The sequence below is a fragment of the Vanessa tameamea genome, chromosome 23, assembly GCF_037043105.1.
Source record: "Vanessa tameamea isolate UH-Manoa-2023 chromosome 23, ilVanTame1 primary haplotype, whole genome shotgun sequence".
NCBI classification, from domain to species: domain Eukaryota; kingdom Metazoa; phylum Arthropoda; class Insecta; order Lepidoptera; family Nymphalidae; genus Vanessa; species Vanessa tameamea.
This window is the reverse complement of record NC_087331.1, coordinates 6,185,922-6,208,149: the sequence shown is the minus strand read 5'-3', so window position 1 is coordinate 6,208,149 and position 22,228 is coordinate 6,185,922. Positions and strand designations below refer to the sequence as shown.

Genomic DNA, 22,228 nt, shown 5'->3' with positions numbered 1-22,228 from the left:
CTTTGATGAAGGTTATGTTAGTACACGTTATTTTGCTTTCAAATGAATAAAACCATTTACTTTCAAGATGTACGAGATGTAAATCACGTCTGGATAGGTACCGCCCAGCCATAATATATAGTCAAATAAAAAAATAATTAGTTGTGTTACGGTTTTCCAAAGACAGCCGGTGTTATAACAAGGACAAGGGACACAATATCTTAGTGCCTCAGGTTGGTTGCGCATTGGCTATGTTAGTAATGGTTAATATTTTGTACTACGCCAATGTCTATGGGCGATGGTGACCACCTACCATCAGGTAGGTCATTTGCCAGTCTTCCTACAACTACATACGTAAGTGTTTTTAAATATATAATATATTTGATTAACCAAAACCAATATTAAACTTTATTCAAGAAGGCATTTCACTTCTACTCATAACGTAATATAAACTCTAGTCTCAAGACTATTGCCTCGTTGATCTAGTGTATAAGGATGCAGATCCTTAGGTTTAGGCTTCAAATTCCAGGTAAAGCCAATAAGTGATATGTGTTCATAAATAGGAAAATAATTTAAACATTTAGCAATTTAAATGTAATTAGTTTGATGAAGTACATAGTAGGTACGAGTATCTTAACAATAAATTTTCAATTTTGCAACAAATCCAGTAACTTCCATAATACGATGTAGAAGTTTGAAGGAGTTATACAGGAAACTTACCCGAGAAATGATACTTATAGATCATCTCGATTAATAAAGAAACTTGTCCACGAAGTACTTCATAAAAGCGAACACTACGTGCTAAAGACTCGGAAGAAAGCTAACATAAAGAATCTTTATTTTTTCTCTCTTAATCTCGAAACCATTTATTTCCAATATTTTTTTAAATATTTATTTGGTGGTAGGGCTTTGAGCAAGTCCGTCTGAAAATCGGAAGCGTATACATTCCCGTGCCTCGAAAGGCATGTAAATCCGTTGATCCTGCGCCTGACCTCTTTCTGGTCGTTTCGAAGTCGTCGTATATATTAAATTATGAGAATAAAGGAATAGGAAGTCCACCAATGTTTGTGAACACACTTATGCACCCAAATATGACCTACGTATTTGGCTGGATTCCCATGAGATTTATTAATCGCTGTGGTCGAGATAAGGCCTTACAAAAACAAATTCTGACATTTATTAGTGTAAATGTATTATTATCATGCTGTGTCTTGACTTCTTTGTAAGACTTTGTGCAAGCCCGTCTTGGTAGGTACCAATCGCTCATCATACTTGGTCTTGGTTGGACATAATAGCTTAGTACTCAAAGTTGGTAACACATTGACGATGTTAGGAGTGGTTACTATTTCTTACAGCACCAATGTCTATGGCTGGCGTTGAATATCAGGTGACCCTTTAGCCAGTCTGCCCTGCCTAATTCATAACAAAATATATAACTACCACGTGCATCGTGGGTATTTGTTAATTGAAGGATAAATAAACAAAGAGAAATTCTTGATTTTTTGGACCACAACTCTCCAATTTTGCGGGATTCTTATTTATTTTGATTAATACACATCTTTATATCAAGCATACTTTTGAACTGTTGTGACTCGTGTTTTTTTAAAAAATTCCATGTGTCCAACTTTACTGACGGAAATATTTCGTTGTTTTAGTAAAGATCTCATATTTCTCTTCTATCTGTATCTGATTCCGAAACTACAACTTTTTTCTTGAAGGTTCTCCACCAAAACAGCTTCTTGCTTCATGTGTCATTTGCTTTCCTTATTCCAGTTGGGAGTATCGACTATTGGCTTTATCATGTCTGTCTTAATAATTACTTGTATTTATCTATATATTAATTGGCTAGTTCTTTAAGTGCTTCATCGATGTTTTATTATCGTTATCAAGAATACTATAACACGTACTTATACTTAATAAAATTAAAAAGCCAAATAAGAAAGCAGTTCTAAACATTTTTTCACTAGTCAAAATGTATATAATTCCTGAGTATTAAATTATATTAATATCATAAAATTTTATTAATAAACTGCATCCGTGCGAAGCCAGGCCAGACCGCCAATGTCCATATAAAAAAAAAACAGTAAATCGCTGTGTTTATATTTTATTTTGAACTTTCGTTATTTACATTTCATACAATCTGAACTGCAATGAACTAAACGTGATGTACAGTCAGTCACACAAATGTCTACTTTTTTAATAATTACTACATAATTAATTGTATTGTCTGACGTTTGTAACAGCTAATGTTTTCTACACTCCATTTTCAACAAAACATTGTATACATTTAACTTGAAACCTACCATATACCGAATAAAATTAACATTCCATTTAACAGAGTATTAATACCTTTATTTAATATTGTCTGAATCCGAAAAACATTTTGTAACCTATAGGTAAATATTTAGAGATATTGTATAAATAATACAAATATTTTGTATTCAATATTTTTTTTTCATATTTGGGAACAAACACCGATAGCTGAATTCTAAATTCATGGTTAGTTTTCGAGGATGATTCTCCGTATCGATAGTAGTCTAGTGGTATGTACGAGTGCATCTTAAGGTCCTGGGTTAAATTATTCCTACACCTCATCTTTTTTTTTATGGGGTAGGTAGGCGAACCAGCAAATAGGCTACCTGATGATAAGAGATCATCATCTACATCCATAGACATTGGCGCTGTTAGAAATAATAACTATCCCTTACTTCGCCAACGCGCCACCAACCTTGGGAACTAAAATGTTATGTCCCTTGTGGTACTGGCTCACTCATCCTTTAAACCGGAACATAACAATACTAAGTATTGCTGCTTGGCGGCAGATTATCTGATGTTTTATGATTATCTGATTACGAGTGGGTGTTACCTACCCAGACGGGTTTGCACAAAACCCTACCACCAAGAAAATCTTCATCTCTCTCTTATTATCATAGTGTTATCGGAATAGAGAGATCGCACATCTTTATTTGAGGACAAATGTGCAACTGCCATTCTGGCAGTAATCAGTCCAAAATACATTGTTTTATTGTTTTTGATCACGACTGTACGTCATAAATGCCATACCTACGTAGTTAATCATTTGTTTTTTCAACATTTGCATAATTTCCCAAAAACAAATAGCATACCGTAAACATTCAGCAGTGCTGTATTGCAGCATATTAATAAGCTTTTATTGAATAATTCAATGACGTCACACTGACAACATGGTCCAATATTTCAATTTTAAATGATAACAAACAAATATATATTTTAAATATTAGGTCCTTACATACGAAATTGGCGTTTTGTACGGGAGGAATATAAAGTCAATTTTTTTTTTGTAAAATATATTTACTTAATCAAAGTATGCACCGTTGTTATCTATGCACTTTTGCCATCTCATCTCATCAAAAAAACCATGAGGTCGAGAATCAAAAAACTCTTTGAAGCCGGTTTGGACTGCCGCATCGGCGTTGAATTTTTTCCTTGTAAGAAGTCCAAATTCTGGAAAAAATGGTAATCTGCTGGAGCAAGCACCGGGGTACGGTGGAGATCGCAAACATTCCGATCGTAGCTCATCTAACTTAGTGGTTGTTCGTTGTGCAGCTTGTGGTCTTGCGTTGTCGTGAAGCAGCAAGAGCCTAGAGCAATTGACCAATCTCGGTTGTACGACAAAACGCTAATTTCATATTTAAGGATCTAATATATAAAGCATTTCATACTGTTGAAGGTAATCATTACAATCTACACCAATAATCTAAATTCGAAATTGATTCTGTCTGTATGTCTGTCTGTTTGTTGTTCTTTTTCAGCCAAACTATTAAACCTAATTTTATGTAATTCGGTATGAAGTACATAGGCTACAACGGCATAAGATAATTTTTACGCCTAACATCCGACGACCAAATCCTGAAAAAAAAAACGGAAACAATTAGTTACATAAAATTATTTTAAACGTGTGTTGGTGGCTGGCTTTTCTTATTTTTTTGTTTGTGTTTGAGTGAATGACGTATGGTTGAGATTGTTGCCGGTACACATCGACTAGGTTCCAAGAGTCTTATAATATAAAAAAAAAATGTAGTAAGCCAGAGCGGGCAGCTACTGGATGACAAAGAGCTAGGAGTTAATAATGGTACATTTCTATATATATATCATATAAATTTTACATAATATATATCGATCACACGTATATGTTATGTTTGGTGAATAAAAGTAACTAAGTATTGCCGATTTTTCTCTGGCTGGCAAGATTACGTCCAGCAGTGGAATAACAGGCTGATCATGATGATGATGATGGTGATGAATCTACATTCTGAGGTGATGATAGCTTTACAATTTAATCTTATATATTAATATAATAAAATTATTTTTATATATTTAATATAATAAAATCTTTTACAAGGAAATCATTATTCTACGAGGATTAAGAGTATTCTGATTTTGATACAATTCGTTTTGATAAATCACTTATTTTAATTAGTTTAGCGATTCAATAACATTGCTAACTAATTTTATTTCCTTATTTTAGCAATACAGACGGGCTCATGAGCCACTAGTAATAACTTATATGTTGTCAAACTTGCCGTCAGCTACTTCAAGTCATCGGACCACCTGGCTGGATGGCGCCATACACAGCGTTTGCGCAACCGTAATCTCCACTCAAGGACTCGTTCCTGAATAGCCCACTGCCTAACTTTAATTGATATTATGTTATCAACACAACAAATTATCAATACAACAATCACAACAAATTAAAACACAGCTTAATTGATGTTTGCAGAAGTATTTTATGCTTATATTAGGTATGACGAGCGATAAGAAGCCACTGTCTTTATAATTAAGCAGCTGTTCCGTGCGGTTTCACCCTCGTGAAACGTTCGTCCGCGTTGATTGTAGCGCGATATTAACCTTAGTAATAGCCTAATATGTTCTTCGAGAATTGGGCTGCCAAATGCAAAGAGAATTTTTATGACACACAATCAAACAAATAAACATCTGCTTCAGCTTTTTATAGTTAGTATAGATTCGAAAATTATCAATCTCTAGATAACAATTAACATGATATGTTTACTTCAAATGACTTTCTTGTGTGCGGGGGTGGAGGAGCAGGAGTTAATAGACTATTACTTGAGTAAATAATAAGCTAATTCTATTCCAAATCAGAGCTAAGTATGCCGTTTTTGTTTTGCGTAACAAACATCCACTATTTTTATAACAAAACAGCATCAATCGTTTCGGATTAAATTTTTTTGTCCGTAATAGAAATTAAATATTTTGCGCTTTACAAAAAACGATTAAATAAATCCGTAATTACGTTTTCCGTTAATTTAAAACATTGTGTATCATAATTAAATTGTTCCGGGAACGATAACTGTGAAAATAAAATTATGCTCGTGGTTCACCGTTATTTGGTTACGGTTGTTACGACTATTGAACGTAAAATGACGACTACAATCAGTTATATTTATTTAAAAAAACGATAACTTTCCTTACGTAACTCGATAATGCCTCAATTACGTCAGTGGCTTGATTGTCTTGTATGGAAATAATAATACATATATTTATAAGTGCAAAAGAACCACCCATAGACATTATAAATTTAATAAAATACTTTTTTACGGGAATTTTTATATAATCATATAACATATTCGGCTTGCAATCTTAATAAAATTGACACTACAAACTATTTATGTATACGAATATTCTTGTTTATATTTTATATAAATATATAACTAAACTGATAACCTCCTTCGTTTCTAAAGTCATCTAATAATAAATCAACGAACACAATATGATTTCATCATAATTCGAACAAGACGTAGTAATCAGGGAAAATCGCTTGTGGTAGTCTATCATTACCGATAAATATTTAGTCAAACCAGCCTTGATTGCGGTTTCTTTTTATTGCAACAGATATTTCGCGTTTGATTATTATCTCTACTATGAGTATCATATGAAAATTCTGAAGTTGAGGATTCTATCCCGGAAACATCGCTGGATTTTCTCGTGATTAACGTTCACGATTTTGCGAAAAAATCATTACAAATGTCGACCCCTGTAATATCATTGTGACTATTATTAGTTCTATATAAGATTTTAAATTAACATGGTTATTTTTATTACTAACAGTATTTAAAACGGGATATTTACCATGTTTTTTATTTTTATTTAGTGTAGCTCGATATTTCGACATTATCTACGAATGTCTTGTTCTCGTGAACACCAAATAAAAATAAAAAACATGGTAAATATCCCGTTTTAAATACTGTTAGTATTATTAGTTCGTTTATTAATCTCTACTTAATAAGGGGGCCATATGTTCCAATTAGGCTTCTTTGGAAGAAAATTAGTCACGAAATATAATATTTTGACACTAACTACGAAGAGTTTAAAATTCCAAGGTCATCGGAAAAATATGCCGATTCAAATGAATCCCAGATCGGATCATTCTCATCTCATTCTATGAAACGTTTGTGATGTAAAAATTCACTTCTAGGTTACAGAGTTACTCGCGCTTTTTTTTTTTAAATTAAATATACCATGACATACTAACACCAGCATTGTCAAATACTTTATAACATCTTGAAGTTATGAAGTATTCCAATTTCATACAAATAAAAAAAAATCAGATACAACGATTATCGGCTACATTCATTTACAATATTAATGGAATTCTACTACTGACAAAAAAAAACTATAGATTTAATTCAGGTTATGGAAATGAGAAACATAAATAAAGGCTTTAAATATTTCGAAACAATTTGTTTATCTGAGGAAAATATAAACATATTTTCTCTTTAATAATAAAGATATTCAATACTAATATCGAATCGTTGGTTAGTAGAATAGGAGAACGGCTAATTGACAACAATTATGTTTCGATTCGATTGCGATATAATTACATTTTGTTAGTAGAATTACATAACATAACATAACATAATCAGCCTGTAAATTTCCCACTGCTGGGCTAAGGCCTCCTCTCCCGTTGAGGAGAAGGTATGGAGCATATTCCACCACGCTGCTCCAATGCGGGTTGGTGGAATACACATGTGGCAGAATTTCGTTGAAATTAGACACATGCAGGTTTCCTCACGATGTTTTCCTTCACCGCCGAGCACGAGATGAATTATAAACACAAATTAAGCACATGTAGAATTGATCCTATTGTATTATAGATGGCTATAATCGGTTGCAAAATGTTAAACAAGCATACATCGCTACATTTCATTATTAAAGCAATCAATAAGATTTGTTACAATTTATTGAATAATATGATATGTCGAACATATGGGCGACATGATGGTGGTCACCACCGCCCATAGATAATGGCGCTGTAAGAAATATTAACCATTCCTTACATCGCCAATGCGCCACCAACCTTGGGAACTAAGATGTTATGCCTGTAGTTACACTGGCTCACTCACCCTTCAAACTGGAACACAAAACTGGAACTGAAAAACTATGAATGCTACAATCGTTTGCTGCTGCTTGCTATTTATATTGCAAGTTAGGTTAAGTTAGAAGATAAGTAGAATGTTATGTTAAGTTATGAAGTTTCTCTTCATGGTGTACTAGTTGCCTTCCACGGATTCGTCGGAGTAGGAGAAGACAGTATATGTTTTTGTACCCCTGACAACCTGTAATATGCAAAATTGCATAATGATCGATAGAGTACTCAAGCTAAAACATAATGTACGTACGGAAAATTTACACATTACATTGTTTTTTACTTAACACATTCAAAAGCGGTTGTTATAAATTTAAGTAATGTATAAAAAAAATTATGTAGCAGATTTTACACAAATAAGTATTAATTGATGCGTTTAGAATGCCTAATGTTTAAGAAAATACCGTAGTTAAGATCAAGTTCTGATTGCGATATTATTAAAAGTACAACAATTACTTACAAGATATTCTATGAAACTGTTGTCTAAATCCGCAATTAGCTATCAATGAGTAACAGTTTCAAGTACTCGTTAGTCTTAATGAGAAATTTTCGCTTTGCCTAGAACTAGATTATATTAAAAGTCATCAATTTACCGGCATTTTTCCTCTAGTGCCAATTTTGCTCAAATTCTGAAGAAATAACTCATAGTAAGTACATATCATCGTTTATAAACACGACAAAAACTTAATATATTTTCAACAAGTAAATGGCACCTTGCGACGTTTACATCGATAAGTATGCCTAATTACAATTTTAATAAATTTATTCATAGCTAATTACTTGTTTAGTAATTATTTTTTAAATAACCTCTTTATATGCATATAAGCAGTTACATTTTACTTATCTACACAATATATATAAACAAAATTATTCACTCGGTGGATATTCACATAATTTGCATAAGTGCTCAGTGAAAATAAATGTCGCAATGGATACGGAACAGATTAATTTATAAAAAGCTTATCAATGTCCATAAAATAATCGCGATTATTTAAAGAGGATAAAATGACTCCTATTTGGAGTCCCAGGGATATAACCACTCCATGTTCTTATCAGCACGTTCCTTTAACAGAATGTTCTCCAACAGGATATATGTTCTTATCCCTACTAACGCAACTTTTCGGCAGCGCATCATACAGTATATCGTACATTGGGGGAAACTTGTATCCCAATCAAACTTTCATGCTATCATCATCAACCTCATTTAACTCTTCGATGACTTATCCGATAAATAATCAATCAAATATGTCACTACCACAAACCAATATTGGCCCAATAAAATATCCAAATTCTTCGAATCAACATCATTCAATAAATTTTGGCAATGGAAGCTTGTTATCCTCTTTAAATCTTTCACCAATCAGACCCAGTGGACAATATGCTGGTTCACAATTGTTTGATTCCAATATGGGCCCAAGAAGACATAAGCATATAGAAGAATATGATTTCATAATCGTCGGTGGTGGATCAGCAGGCTGTGTGCTTGCAAATCGATTGTCAGAAATACGAAAATGGAGAGTAAGTTACGATATTTATTTTGTTTAATTTGATTTTTATAATTAGCAAAAACTTGTTATTGTATTTTTTTAGCGTTTTTAATCTCAATGAATAGCTGCATCCAAGCAAAGGAAACATCTCCTCTTAATTCTGTAAGAACCTCCTTAAAGCTTAGAGCGCTTGAAACTTTTTTAATATTTATTAAAAATATGATCTTAAAATAGCTGGAGTTCAAAAGAGGCTTAAAGAGAAGTTGTTTTTTAACTTATTAACAAGTAGATTTTAGCTATAGGTATTTCAAATTATTAATATCCCCATACCTACTAATAAGGTTGAGTAACACAATTATCTTAGAGATCTCACGATTTATCTGTTTTTAATACACGCGAATCTTATGGAAGGTCGCAGTCTGAGTGCATTTAACTGTAAAAGGAAAAGAAAATATCAAAACAACAGTATGGATGGATATTATGGATTAATCATATATTAGTAATTTAATAAAAATAATATGTCATATGCATTAAAACAGCGTATAGTATTTAAGTATTAACATAATCATTATATTAAAACTACTTCTGAGCAGCCGCTACTGACTCAGATCATTTAGACCAATTTTGTTTGCGTGTACTGTGCAAAAGATTCTTTGAAAACTTAAAATATAACTAATTGAAATCTGTTTTCGTTAAATAGATTGAACATCGTTCAATTATACATCGATCTAGCTTCATTCGTTTTAATAAAAATATATTAAGATTTATTTAGAACTAAACAGATATTATAGTTCATAAAACACAATAACTTAAAAAGTTTTAGTATTTAGAACAGAGACCCCGCAGCGTTGTGGAATATGCTCCAAACCTTCTCCTCAAAGGGAGAGGGGGCCTTAGCCCAGCAGTGGGAAATTTACAGGCTGCTATTGTATGTAATGACCCCGTATCAAACTTTGGATTGTCGTAAGATTCAGCTGGCGAACTTTCTTGTTACGCGCATCCATCAATTGTGAGTTTGAGGGTCTCAATCAGTATGAACAGGAGCACAAGGAAAGCTCTTAGGCAAACCACCAATCGTTAATTGATTACATTTCTGGTTTAAATAATGGGCATGATTCTTGCGTTACATTTATTTAAGACCTATAAATCACTAAGGGCTTATGACTGGATTCATTATAGATACTTTTACTGGAAGCCGGTCCGGAGGAGCCAGATATTACTATGGTACCAAGTTTTGCTTTAGTACTCCAAAGATCTAATATAGACTGGAACTACAGAATTCAACCAGAGAATATGACTTGTAAAGAGGCACCAGGGCATTCATGCAGTTGGCCGAGGTGAGTCTAAATTATATTCTTTACTTGACGTACTTCTTTCATTGAACTCAACAAAACAGACTATCAAGCAGGTCACTTGATAGGATACTGCTTAGTGGTATTTTCAAATCATATACTTGTGCATTAAAACCTCTTTTTATATAAACAATGTTTCAATAGTTGCCTCTTTAGTTAGTTCAAAGAAGCTGACACTAAGGTATTAAGTCCCAAGTCGGACCAATATGAAAGTTGTAGAGTCTTACTGTCGATAAATTCCCAGTAGCATTATTGCCTACAGTCAGTTAAGCCGTAGGTTATACGCAGATGGCTAATCTGCCTCGGAGAACGCCACGGTGACCAAGAGAGCATAATCGTCAAAATCTTTCTGTTAGTATCGGTATTATACGACTACAGATAATAAGAATAGATACAAAAATTAAAAATATGTCTTTTAACTAGCTTTCGGATTATATTTATATAGACTTTTGATTCAAATCAAAATATACTTAATACGACTACGAATTTACGACCATTTTTAAATCGTTATTATAGAGATTTAAACAAAGCTATCATTGGTTCGGAATGTAGATTCAAGCGAGACGTACCAGCTAGAAACGTAGTCACGGTCTCGGCACGGTCGCCGATTATTGGGAAAGTCCTCTGAATAGCTCATACATTATTTTACATGACATGGTGACCATGTTGTGACCTATGTGAAAACGCTCTAAACAGTGTGCCGTCAAAAATTACGCTAGTTATGAATGCTCACTCAGTTAGTTTTTTATACAACAATAAAAAAATATGTCTTACATTGCAGCAGACCATCTGTTGAAGTGGTATGTACGAAATTACAGGCTCAGATATTGGCACTGATTTCAAAGAAAAACTTTATTAAAAAATATACATAATTATATAATGTATATTTAGATGGTGATCTTAAAATCCGACGAAGTCCACTTTAATATTCAATTTAACTAAAAAATCATTTTCGATATTACAGAGGTAGAACAATGGGAGGATCTAGCGCCATTAACTATATGGTATACATGAGGGGAAATCAGCTCGACTACGACGAATGGGCAGAAATGGGCAATCCAGGTTGGAGTTATAATGAGGTGATATATATATATAGTTTTTCTCTTATTCACATTTTATAAAATTATTTCATAACACGTGTAAACGTACAATTACTTTGACAAAAAGAAACACTTAACTAATTTAAAAAAAAATCAACAGAAACAATTACATTCAAAAATATTTTTTATTTTATTTTATTGCCGAGATGGCCCAGTGGTTAGAACGCGTGTGTTAGATTTTTTATAGAGAGTTAATACAATATGCCAGGATATTTTAAGAATAATTTCTATATCTTTATTATTTTATTATATTTTAAGGTTGTAAGACAATAAAAGATTATATGAATAACAATTAACATTTATTTAACCATTATAGCATCTGTAGAAATAGTAATATTATATTATTTAATATTTACATAAAAAAAAAACTCAATTCATATATTATTATCAATAATTTAACAACCAATAACAACAATTATAATTATATCACAAAATTATATCGTACCTTACTCGCTGGTCCAACGGAAAAATAATGCCCCATTAGGAGCTTCCATGACTTATATAAGCCTCACTACAAATCACGTGATTCACAATAATGAACCAAAAAAAGTCAAAGTACCCTCGTATTGAATATCAATGTTATCAATACAATTCAAAAATCATTTAAATCTAATTATTATTACACAATTAATTAAAACATACAATAAATAATGTAAACCTTTTTATAATCATCTAATTATATAATAATTTCTTACTTAATCTATCACGTGCATCTTAACCGATTATTTCGGGTTCAAACCCAGGCAAGCACCACTGAATTACATGTCCTTAATTTGTGTTTATAATTCATCTCGTGCTCGGCGGTGAAGGAAAATATCGGGAGGTAACCTGCATGTGTCTAATTTCAACGAAATTCTGCCACATGTGTATTCCACCAACCCGCATTGGAGCAGCCTGGTGGAATATGCTCCAAACCTTCTACTCAAAGGGAGAGATGGCCTTAACCCAGCAGTGGGAAATTTACAGGCTGCTAATGTAAAATGTATGTAATGTATGAAAGATATTTTATAAATTACAGGTTCTTCCATATTTTAGAAAATCTGAAAATAATCGAAATATAGAAGGGAATGATACTGTTTATCATGGAGTTGGTGGACCTCTTAATGTAGAAAGATATCCGTATACTGATGCAAATACACGTATAATAATAGAAGCTTTTCAAGAAAGAGGACTACCATTAAAAGACTTAACACTACCAGATAATTTAGGAGTCAATTTAGTACAATCTACTTCTTTAAATGGTCGTCGATTTTCAGCAAATACAGCATTCATAAGACCAGTACGCAATGTACGATCTAACCTTGACATTATTGTAAATGCCTATGTAACAAAAGTCATTATTGATCCAATCTCTAAAATAGCTCAAGGTGTAACTTACTTTAAAAATGGTGTTTATGTAAATGTATATGCTAAAAGAGAAGTTATAATTAGTGGAGGATCAATAAATTCTCCAAAATTACTTATGCTCTCTGGCATAGGACCAAAACAACACTTACAAAGCAATAATATACCAGTACTAGCTGATTTGAAAGTCGGTGAAAATTTACAAGAACATCCAACAACGGATGGTCTTTCTATAGCTTTCTCTAATAAGACCACTCCAACGTTTAATTCTTCTCAAGTATTGAATGAAATTAGTAACTATAGAAAACAAAACATTTTTAACGGCGGACCTTTATCTACCACAAGTGCTGTTAATGCCATCGCATTTATTAAAACCAAATACGCTTCTGTTAATGCACCAGACATTCAATTTCATTTTGATGGCAGAAATATAGAAGAGTTCTATGCAGATACTCAAACATATATTCAAACAAGTATATTTCCACTGTCATTCAACAATGGTGTTTCAATTAGACCGATTTTACTTTCACCAAAAAGTAGAGGATATATACTATTAAATCAGACAGATCCAGTGTTCGGACAACCTTTGATATATTCTGGTTTTTTTACAGTTAAAGAGGATTTAGATACTCTAATTGAAGGAGTTAGATTTTCTGTAACTTTAGAACAAACAGAGGCATTTAAACGTAATGGCGCTAGTATAGTTAAAACTCAACTTAAGGGTTGCGAAGAATACGCTTGGGGATCATATGACTACTTTGCATGTTTATTTACTCATTACACGGGCATACTTTTTCATCCGGCTGGAACTTGTAAAATGGGACCATCGTGGGATAACGATGCTGTCGTTGATTCAAGATTGCGAGTGTATGGGATTAAACATTTACGAGTTGTTGATGCATCTATAATGCCTAAAGTAGTAAGAGGAAACACAAACGCACCTGTTATAATGATTGGTGAAAAGGCATCGGATATGATAAAAGAAGATTGGATGACCAACGTTTAATGTCTTAAAAAATACAATTACTGATTTTTTTTGAAGTGACAATTTTAAGTGGAGATGTTCGGTATTGAGTAATGCGCAACGCTTTATATCTGTAAGAATCTTTGTACCATATACTAAGTTCAGATTTTTTTTATTTGACGACGATATATTTTTTCGAGTTAATAAATAATTAAATTAAATCATCATTTTATTTTATATGACCAATGAAAATCTATAAAATTAATTTTAGGAGAATATAAGAATTATTAATATCAAGTCTTTAAATATATACAAATATGAATTAAAAATAGTTACTGTATAAATCATAGCCGCGTGGAAAGGTGGCAAGAGACAAAAAACGAACCAGCCCTTCTAGTTCTAGGTGGAAACGTATGTGGATTTTCTTGTTTGAATTATTCATATTACTAAGATAATAAGCGAACAAGTAGTATTTCATATAAAGGTTGAGAGTAAGTCTAACAATTATATTTAATTTTCTTAGCTCTGTATTCAATTGTCTTTATTTATACTACTCGTAAATGTTATAAAAGGCTTGAGGTTGTCACGCTGTTCCTGGTAGATGCATTTCTAGCAAAATTATGTCCTGTTAAATTGGCAATTGTGCACAAACTAGAACATGAAAAGTCTATTTTGCTTGCCTGGATTAAACCTGATATCTTCGGTTGTGGTTTGAGATCCGAGATCTCTCTTACACCAGTAACTTCAGTATAGGTATGTTTTTATGTAATGATCCATTACTTAAAAACATCAACACAGTAGTTCTAAGTTGAATAAACATTGTAATGGCATAAGTCATGTATTAAAGGTTTTCACGATACTATTTTTTTGTCATTATTTATTACTTTTACAGAATAAGAAACTTTTATCAAAATAATTCTTAGTAAAAGACATCAACAGATTACATTTTCGTCATAAGGTATATATTTTTTTTAACAATTAACAAGAAAAATGTCGGAGAATCCAAATTTGCACGACTCATAAACCAAAGTCGCTTCCCACTGTGTGTACTCTTAGATTTCTTAAACTACGCAACGGATTTGAATGCGGTTCATCAATAAGCAGAGTTATTCAATAAGGAAGGTACATATGTATAACACGAGTACATGCATATCATATTAGATACTTTGGCTTGGATTTTTATGTTTGTTCTTCAATCTAAAAATTGTACATAGATATTTACGGTACCCACGTAAAGATGGGACGCGAAGCTAGTAAAGAGGCATTTTGTATTTATATACAAAACGAAATTCTGTTTTTTTTAGTAATAAAACTTAAAAGACAGCGACCTACAATTAATGAAACAAATTATGATTAAATTATTTTTACGTTTAATTATATATGTATTGATTCCGCTGAACTAAGCTAACGCTTTGGTCTACCGGCTCTTCAAATGTTTAACATATTAAAACAGTCACCTACACCTGAAACTACCCGAAACGCTTCTAAAGAGAGTTTTTGAATTTAAAAACTCTGGTATATTTTATTTTTGTACTAATATTGCTAAACCTATAGGTTTTTAGTAAATAAAGATGTTTTTGCTCGCCATATCGTTCAATGATCTAAACAACCATAGTAAAATAATGTTGAACCACGAGCATAATTTTTGTATCATATTTATCCTATACAGTGCATTTTAATTTACCGACACAATATTTTAAATTACCGAGAAACATACTTAATCTATAAATCATTATTAATATCATTATATTTGTAAATGAATAATGAAAATAGATCAAGTAAATAGAAAATATTCACAAAGTGATTGAATTCGATTCGTTTACTTTTACTGACGTTTACGCGAATTATTATATTATGTTTACGTGATATTGCAATTTAAATATTTTACAAGTTAAATATTGGCGATGATTGTCACAAACTGTTATACATTTTAAATGTGTTTCATTTCAATAAATAAATAATATATTTCGATAATATTTTATTACATTAGGTGTGGTCACTTCTTAAAATAATAGATTATCTGTGCGCTTCATTATGTTAGCCGGCCTTCATGTTCGGAAAATCAGATGGATCGTCGATGAGATCGACGCCTGTCTTGTTGATTTTGTCGATTTTCGCAAGTAGGAGTTCGATCGCGATAACTTTATAATGTAATGTCTTGATTAATTCACATTAAACATTCCTTATTCGTTCTAACTGTGTATAACATCTTGTTAAATCAATTTGTAAATACTAGCCCAGAAAAATTCAGTTGCAATGTCCGTGACCAAAATGTGGTAATTAAATTGATAGGCACTAGGCATAGGTGAATTTTGTGAGTAATAACCACCGTAACAGCGTAAATAAATATAAAAAATAACAAAGGAGAAAACACACTTTGCCTTAAGAAACACCCGAGTTTCGAGCACATATGAGTGTACTTTCCTAATATATATTTACATTGAGTGAAATTCGTTGAATTGTACGCACTGTGAGCATACACGAATATAAATAATTGAACCAGCAAAAGACACATAGAGCAGGGCCGGACCGTGAGTTTACCCTGGACTAATACTACTTAGGGGACCCATTTAAGACACCCTGAACGTAGACTTGAATTAAATTAATTGAATGGGTTTGATTAATTGCAGGATTCGCAGGCCTGCATGCATGCACGATGTGTTTAATTTAATAAAATGATGGATTCTTTCGCATTATCGTCTATTTTTGACTTTAAATTGACTTGACTTAGCTGGGGCCCCTTGAATCCACGGGGCCCTGGGCTGAAGCCCAAAAAGCCATATGGCTCCATATGATCCGGCCCTGACTTAGGGCAAGAGATATTCAAAAAATACAACAGATATAAGTTGGAAATTTTCTAGACAATATTATTTATAATTAACTCTGAACACAATATAATTAAAAATAACATTACGACTCGAAAAGTTAAAATCTTATAATATACTTTTATAGTCTAATCTCTTATTTTATATCTATAACATACAATAGCTTAAATGTATATCAAAGTTTAAGAGGAATCTGGATTAAAACTCAAGAAGAATAACTTAATATCCTTTGCAACAAAAATTGTAACCTAAACCTTTATAGAAACATTTCAACGACGGTTTTTTTGATTGACAATCCCTTGTTGTATATCAAAAAGACAGATAACAAACGTATAAACATAAAATTAAAAATGCTTGACGGTCATGATTGCTGTCAAAAAAGCATTAAATCTATCTGTTTACAACAATGGCAGAGTAGCTGTTAAGACAAGGGTGCCAGTGGCAGCAGTTTTGTAAAAGAAAATACATATATTGCTATCTGCACAGTATATTTTATAACACAGATAAAATACTGAAACAATTGATTATTTTTTAATGACACTTCTAAAAGTATTAATAGAAACCGGTGCTCATGGCAATCTTAATAAAATTAGTATGACATGGTCCTATTAACCTTATTAACCTTAAATATTCTATAGATCTAGATATATAGAATATTTAAGGTTAATTTCAATTTAAATTCATTTATTCATGGATTATATAAGACGATTACTGATCAATTATTTTACAAGTCTGTTGCATAGAATTATATCGTCAGTGTGATATACTTCGCCTAATACTTTGGATGATTCAGAAAATTTTCATTAGTATACGTATAAGGATACGGGAAACAAATAAAAAAATAGAAAAAGTCATTTTCAATATGACATAAGCTATGTAAATGTGCAGTTTAACAAAAGTTTACTTAAATTAATATACAATTAATAATATTTCATAGAAGAAAGAAAATGACGCCTGTCTGGATTCCAAGGGATACAAACGCCTCATGTTACCAAGAACAAGTGCCATTATTAGAATGTTCTCCTGCAGGATACATATTTTTTTCACTGCTAACGCAACTTTTTGGAAGTGTCTCATATAGTATATCATACACGGGAGCCAACCTATATCCAAACGAAACGCTTATACAATCATCGATCCCAACATCACTTAAACCTTCAATGGCTGCAACTCAAAATTATCCAATCAATGTTCTATCAAATATATCACTACCCCTAACAATGCGAAATTCTACACAAACTGATTTATTCGAAAGAATTAGTCGAAAGAAGATTTATTCGAAAGAATTTGGGAATGAAAGATGGTCACCAACATTAAATCCTAAACCACAAAGTCTGTATAGGGAACTAAATACTGATCCACAAATGAGTGGATCAAGTATGAGTCCATTAACTGTCGATACTGGTACAGATACAATAAAAGCACAAAGTTACATAGAAGAATATGATTTCATAATCGTTGGTGGTGGATCAGCAGGCTGTGTAGTCGCAAATCGATTATCAGAAGTGCGACATTGGAAAGTAAGTCATGATTGTTTTTTGTTAAATTTAATCTTATAATTAGCGCATCCATCCATATACTTAGGAAAGTAAGTTCAGATATACATTTATTTTTTTAATCTTGTATTCAGTCTTGTAATTTTTATTTATATCTTGTAGTTCTTCACACTCTTCACTTTTAACAGTTAATTTATTTTTACTTCAGAATTTTGGATATCAAACTGTGTCATAAATAACTTTTATATAAACATTATCGACGACTGTCTATACTGCTAAACTGCTGTCACTTAAATATTTTTATGTTTAAGTTAGTATAGGCAACTACAAAAATATGTAAAACTATAAACTACATTTTTGATATAAATAAAAATAAAACTTTAAATTGAATACTACATATTTCTGTAAACCAAATTATTTCTTATTCAAAATATTACAGAAAACTCTTGTATTTTTAAAGTATGATCTAGTTTTTAATGACATAGTTCCTAGTGGTAGTGCCACGTTGCATACCTTCGGGTAGCAGCCGCATGGGCCGGCACGCCCGCGGAAATCCACTCTCTCACTAAAAATCGGCTTAAAGTGGTAGCTAAGTTGCTCCGTTTCGTCCGGTATATGAGAGTCCCGAAGGCCCGATTCCCCTCCCCGCTAAAACGTTATGGTAATGAAACCAAATTCTGCAAATTTGATTTCATTTTCCCATCAGCTAATTACGGCGAAGAATCCCTCTCTATGTATCCATGCTCAGGATGTACACCACCTGTACAAGGAAGCCTAGGCTATTCTCTGAATTTTGGGGGAGTGAAGCAATATTGCGCTCGTCACTGTTCGAGGCAAGTAGAGCAGGCATCATAAGGCAACCTCTTTCACCCTCGCTGTGGACTTCTACAACATAAGAGGGCTGAAAACCAACTAAAGCTCTATTCACTTTCACCTTGACACAGCTACACCAGCCTTGCTCTATCTTACCAAGATCCAGATATAATATCACTGTTCTCTCCTACCCGGGGTACAAATTGGAACATTCCTTTGTACCGCGGACTTCGCTGCATATATTGCATTGAAAACAAAATAATGAAAAAAATTATATACAATTATTTTTCAGGGGTCTAGTTTGATCCAAAACATAATACAATAAAATATTTTCGATGAAAAAAAATATCACAAAATATCCTCGAATCATTTAACATTTTCATGGTTAAATACATGCATTGCATAAATCTGCATGTATTGGATTTAAGTCTGCCACATGTGTGGCTACAAATTAGTACTGGTGTAATGCGGTGGAATAAGCTCCTAACCATCTCCTTAAATGTGACATACATTTAAGGAGATGGTTAGGAGCTTAATCTGCATTTTGAAAAAGTCCAAAGAAGGATGCTTATAAATATTTTAACTATAGGTACTTTTAATTGAAGCCGGTCCCGAAGAGCCCGATATTACTATGATACCAAGTTTGGCGCCAGTAGTCCAACAATCCAATATAGACTGGAACTACAGAGGCCAACCAGAACATATGTCATGCAGAGGTTCAGAAAGTCATACGTGCGTTTGGGCAAGGTAAATGTAGTCTTATTTACGTAACTTTACTGCCTTTTTTTAAATGTGAAAATGTTTCACTTCTACGCTTATTATGGAACGTAAAAACACTAAGCCTGATCTGGATCCCTCTTCAATCATATCAGACTATCGTTTGTTTGTAATATCGTTTATGTGAGACTAAGGGAATGAGAATATACTCCTACATTTGAGAATAACTTGTGCACTGCAATATTACCTGACTAGCTATAGGTATATGCCTGGCTAATCTAATGAAAATAGTCTTTACAGAGGCGATATGATCTGAAGATCAATCTAGTTTTGGTTAGCCAATTCAGACAATTTCAACAATTATTACGTAATCCAAAACCATATTTCAGGAGTAAAAATAGTAATATTTAACAGTAGACTATCCGATGCAAGGTATTAATAGTATCATAAATAAAAAAAATACAGATACATATTTTTTTTATTTGGTAGCAGTATATTCTGAGAGTATATTTTAAATTTAATAAATAAAATAATGTTCATCTAAATGACAATCTTAAAATTCAACGAAGTCGACTCAACATAAATTCATTACAAATTGTGTTTTCTATTTTACAGAGGAAAAACAATGGGAGGAACCAGCGCCATTAACTATATGGTATACATAAGAGGAAATCGGCTCGACTACGACGGATGGGCAGAAATGGGCAATCCAGGTTGGAGTTATAATGAGGTGATACAAATATTGTATGTTTTACTTTAGCCCACACTTATTAACGTAAAACTATTTCATTACGCGTATAACTTTTCAAATTAAAATTCATTTTTTTTATTTAAAAAAAATGTTTCGTAAATTACAGGTTCTTCCTTATTTTAGAAAATCTGAAAATAATCGGAATATAGAAGCGAACGATACGGTTCATCATGGAGTTGGTGGACCTCTTAATGTAGAAAGATTTCCTTACACTGATGCAAATACACTTATGTTAATAGAAGCTTTTCAAGAAAAAGGACTACCATTAAAAGATTTAACACTACCAGATAATCTAGGAGTCAATTTAGCACAATCTACTTCTTTAAACGGTCGTCGATTTTCAGCAAATACAGCCTTCATAAGACCAGTACGTAATGTACGATCTAACCTTGACATTATTGTAAATGCCTTTGTCACAAAAGTCATTATTGATCCAAATTCTAATATAGCTCAAGGTGTGACTTATTATAAAAATGGTGCTTATATAAATGTATATGCTAAAGGAGAAGTGATAATTAGTGGAGGTACAATAAACTCTCCAAAATTACTTATGCTATCCGGTATAGGACCTACACAACACTTACAAACCCTTAATATACCAGTATTAGCTGATTTAAAAGTTGGCCAAAATTTACAAGACCACATAACAACGAATGGTCTTTCGATAGCTTTCTCTAATAAGACTTCAACGGCACTTAATGCTTCTCAACTATTTAATGAAGTCATCAACTATAGAAAACAAGATATTTTTAACAATGGACCCTTAGCTACATCAGGTGTTTTCAATGCCGTCGCATTTATTAAAACCAAATACGCTCCTGTTAATGCACCAGATATTCAAATTCATTTTGATGCCAGAAATGTAGAAGAGTTCCTTGCAGATCCTCAAATATATATTCAAAGAAGGCTAACACCTTTATCTTTGTCGAGTGGTGTTGCTATATGGCCTATCTTACTTACACCCAAAAGTAGAGGATATTTACTATTAAATCAAACAGATCCAGTTTTTGGGCCACCTTTGATATATTCTGGTTTTTATACAGTTAAAGAGGACTTAGATACATTAGTTGAAGGAATTATGTATTCTTTAACTTTAGAAGAAACTGATACATTTAAACGTAATGGTGCGAGAATTATTAAAACTTCAATTCAGGGCTGTGAAGAATACGTTTGGAGATCATATGACTATTGTGTGTGTTTATTGATGCAATATACAGCCTCAATTTACCATCCAGCTGGAACTTGCAAAATGGGACCGTCTTGGGACAAAAATGCTGTAGTTGATTCAAGATTGCGAGTCTATGGAATGAAACGTTTACGAGTTGTTGATTCATCTATTATGCCTACAATTGTGAGAGGAAATACAAACGCACCTACAATAATGATTGCTGAAAAGGCATCGGATATGATTAAAGAAGATTGGACGATCAAAGATTAGCACAATTCAATGGCAAAAAATATCGGAATTAAATATGTGCTGTTTTAATTTATTCGACGGTGTGCTTAAATCAACTGATGTTGATAAAACTGTAATGTTATATACCATTTTATTTTTGTAACGACACTTCTTCGGGTGGGTTTTTACAAAAAATTCTATAACAATGCCCTTATTACTGACCTTACCTGACTCAATGCTTGGAACAAAAGTATTTGTTCAAATTATAGTTAATTTTAGACTATTTACTACTTTGCTGTTGTATCTTAAAATACGAAGTAGTATAATAACTTATGCCTTACTTGTAATGACTTCTACCATTTTAAACCTTTATATTATTGCCAGTACATAATCTAGAAATAATTTTGTAAAATTAATTATTGAAAAAAAAAATTAAATATTTAAAAAATGCATGAAAAAATGTATGTAATGTAATGTAAAGATGTTTGAATTCAAAGTGACAATGACAGAATTATTCCATATTAATATATCTTAATTCGATGGTTATTTTATTTTTAATAAATATAAATATTAAAATT

The 22,228-nt window shown here is 32.3% G+C and overlaps 1 protein-coding gene and 1 pseudogene across 1 annotated transcript; both read left to right on the top strand.

Moving 5' to 3' along the window:
• The first annotated feature begins 8,497 nt into the window (after positions 1-8,497).
• Positions 8,498-13,694, top strand: LOC113401893 (glucose dehydrogenase [FAD, quinone]-like). Its single transcript, XM_064218585.1, has 5 exons — positions 8,498-8,550; positions 8,770-8,923; positions 10,072-10,229; positions 11,209-11,323; positions 12,363-13,694. The coding sequence occupies exons 1-5, from the start codon at positions 8,498-8,500 to the stop codon at positions 13,692-13,694; spliced, it is 1,812 nt and encodes a 603-aa protein (XP_064074655.1).
• A 4,162-nt stretch (positions 13,695-17,856) lies between these two features.
• Positions 17,857-21,740, top strand: LOC113401892 (glucose dehydrogenase [FAD, quinone]-like; annotated as a pseudogene).
• Positions 21,741-22,228: the final 488 nt, after the last annotated feature.

Excerpts from the sequence above, each read along its gene's own strand:
- LOC113401893 (XM_064218585.1), top strand. The coding sequence starts at position 8,498 with ATGTTCTTATCCCTACTAACGCAACTTTTCGGCAGCGCATCATACAGT. Across the intron at positions 10,230-11,208 it reads CATTCATGCAGTTGGCCGAG|AGGTAGAACAATGGGAGGAT; the intron begins GTGAGTCTAAAT and ends TCGATATTACAG. Across the intron at positions 11,324-12,362 it reads CAGGTTGGAGTTATAATGAG|GTTCTTCCATATTTTAGAAA; the intron begins GTGATATATATA and ends TATAAATTACAG.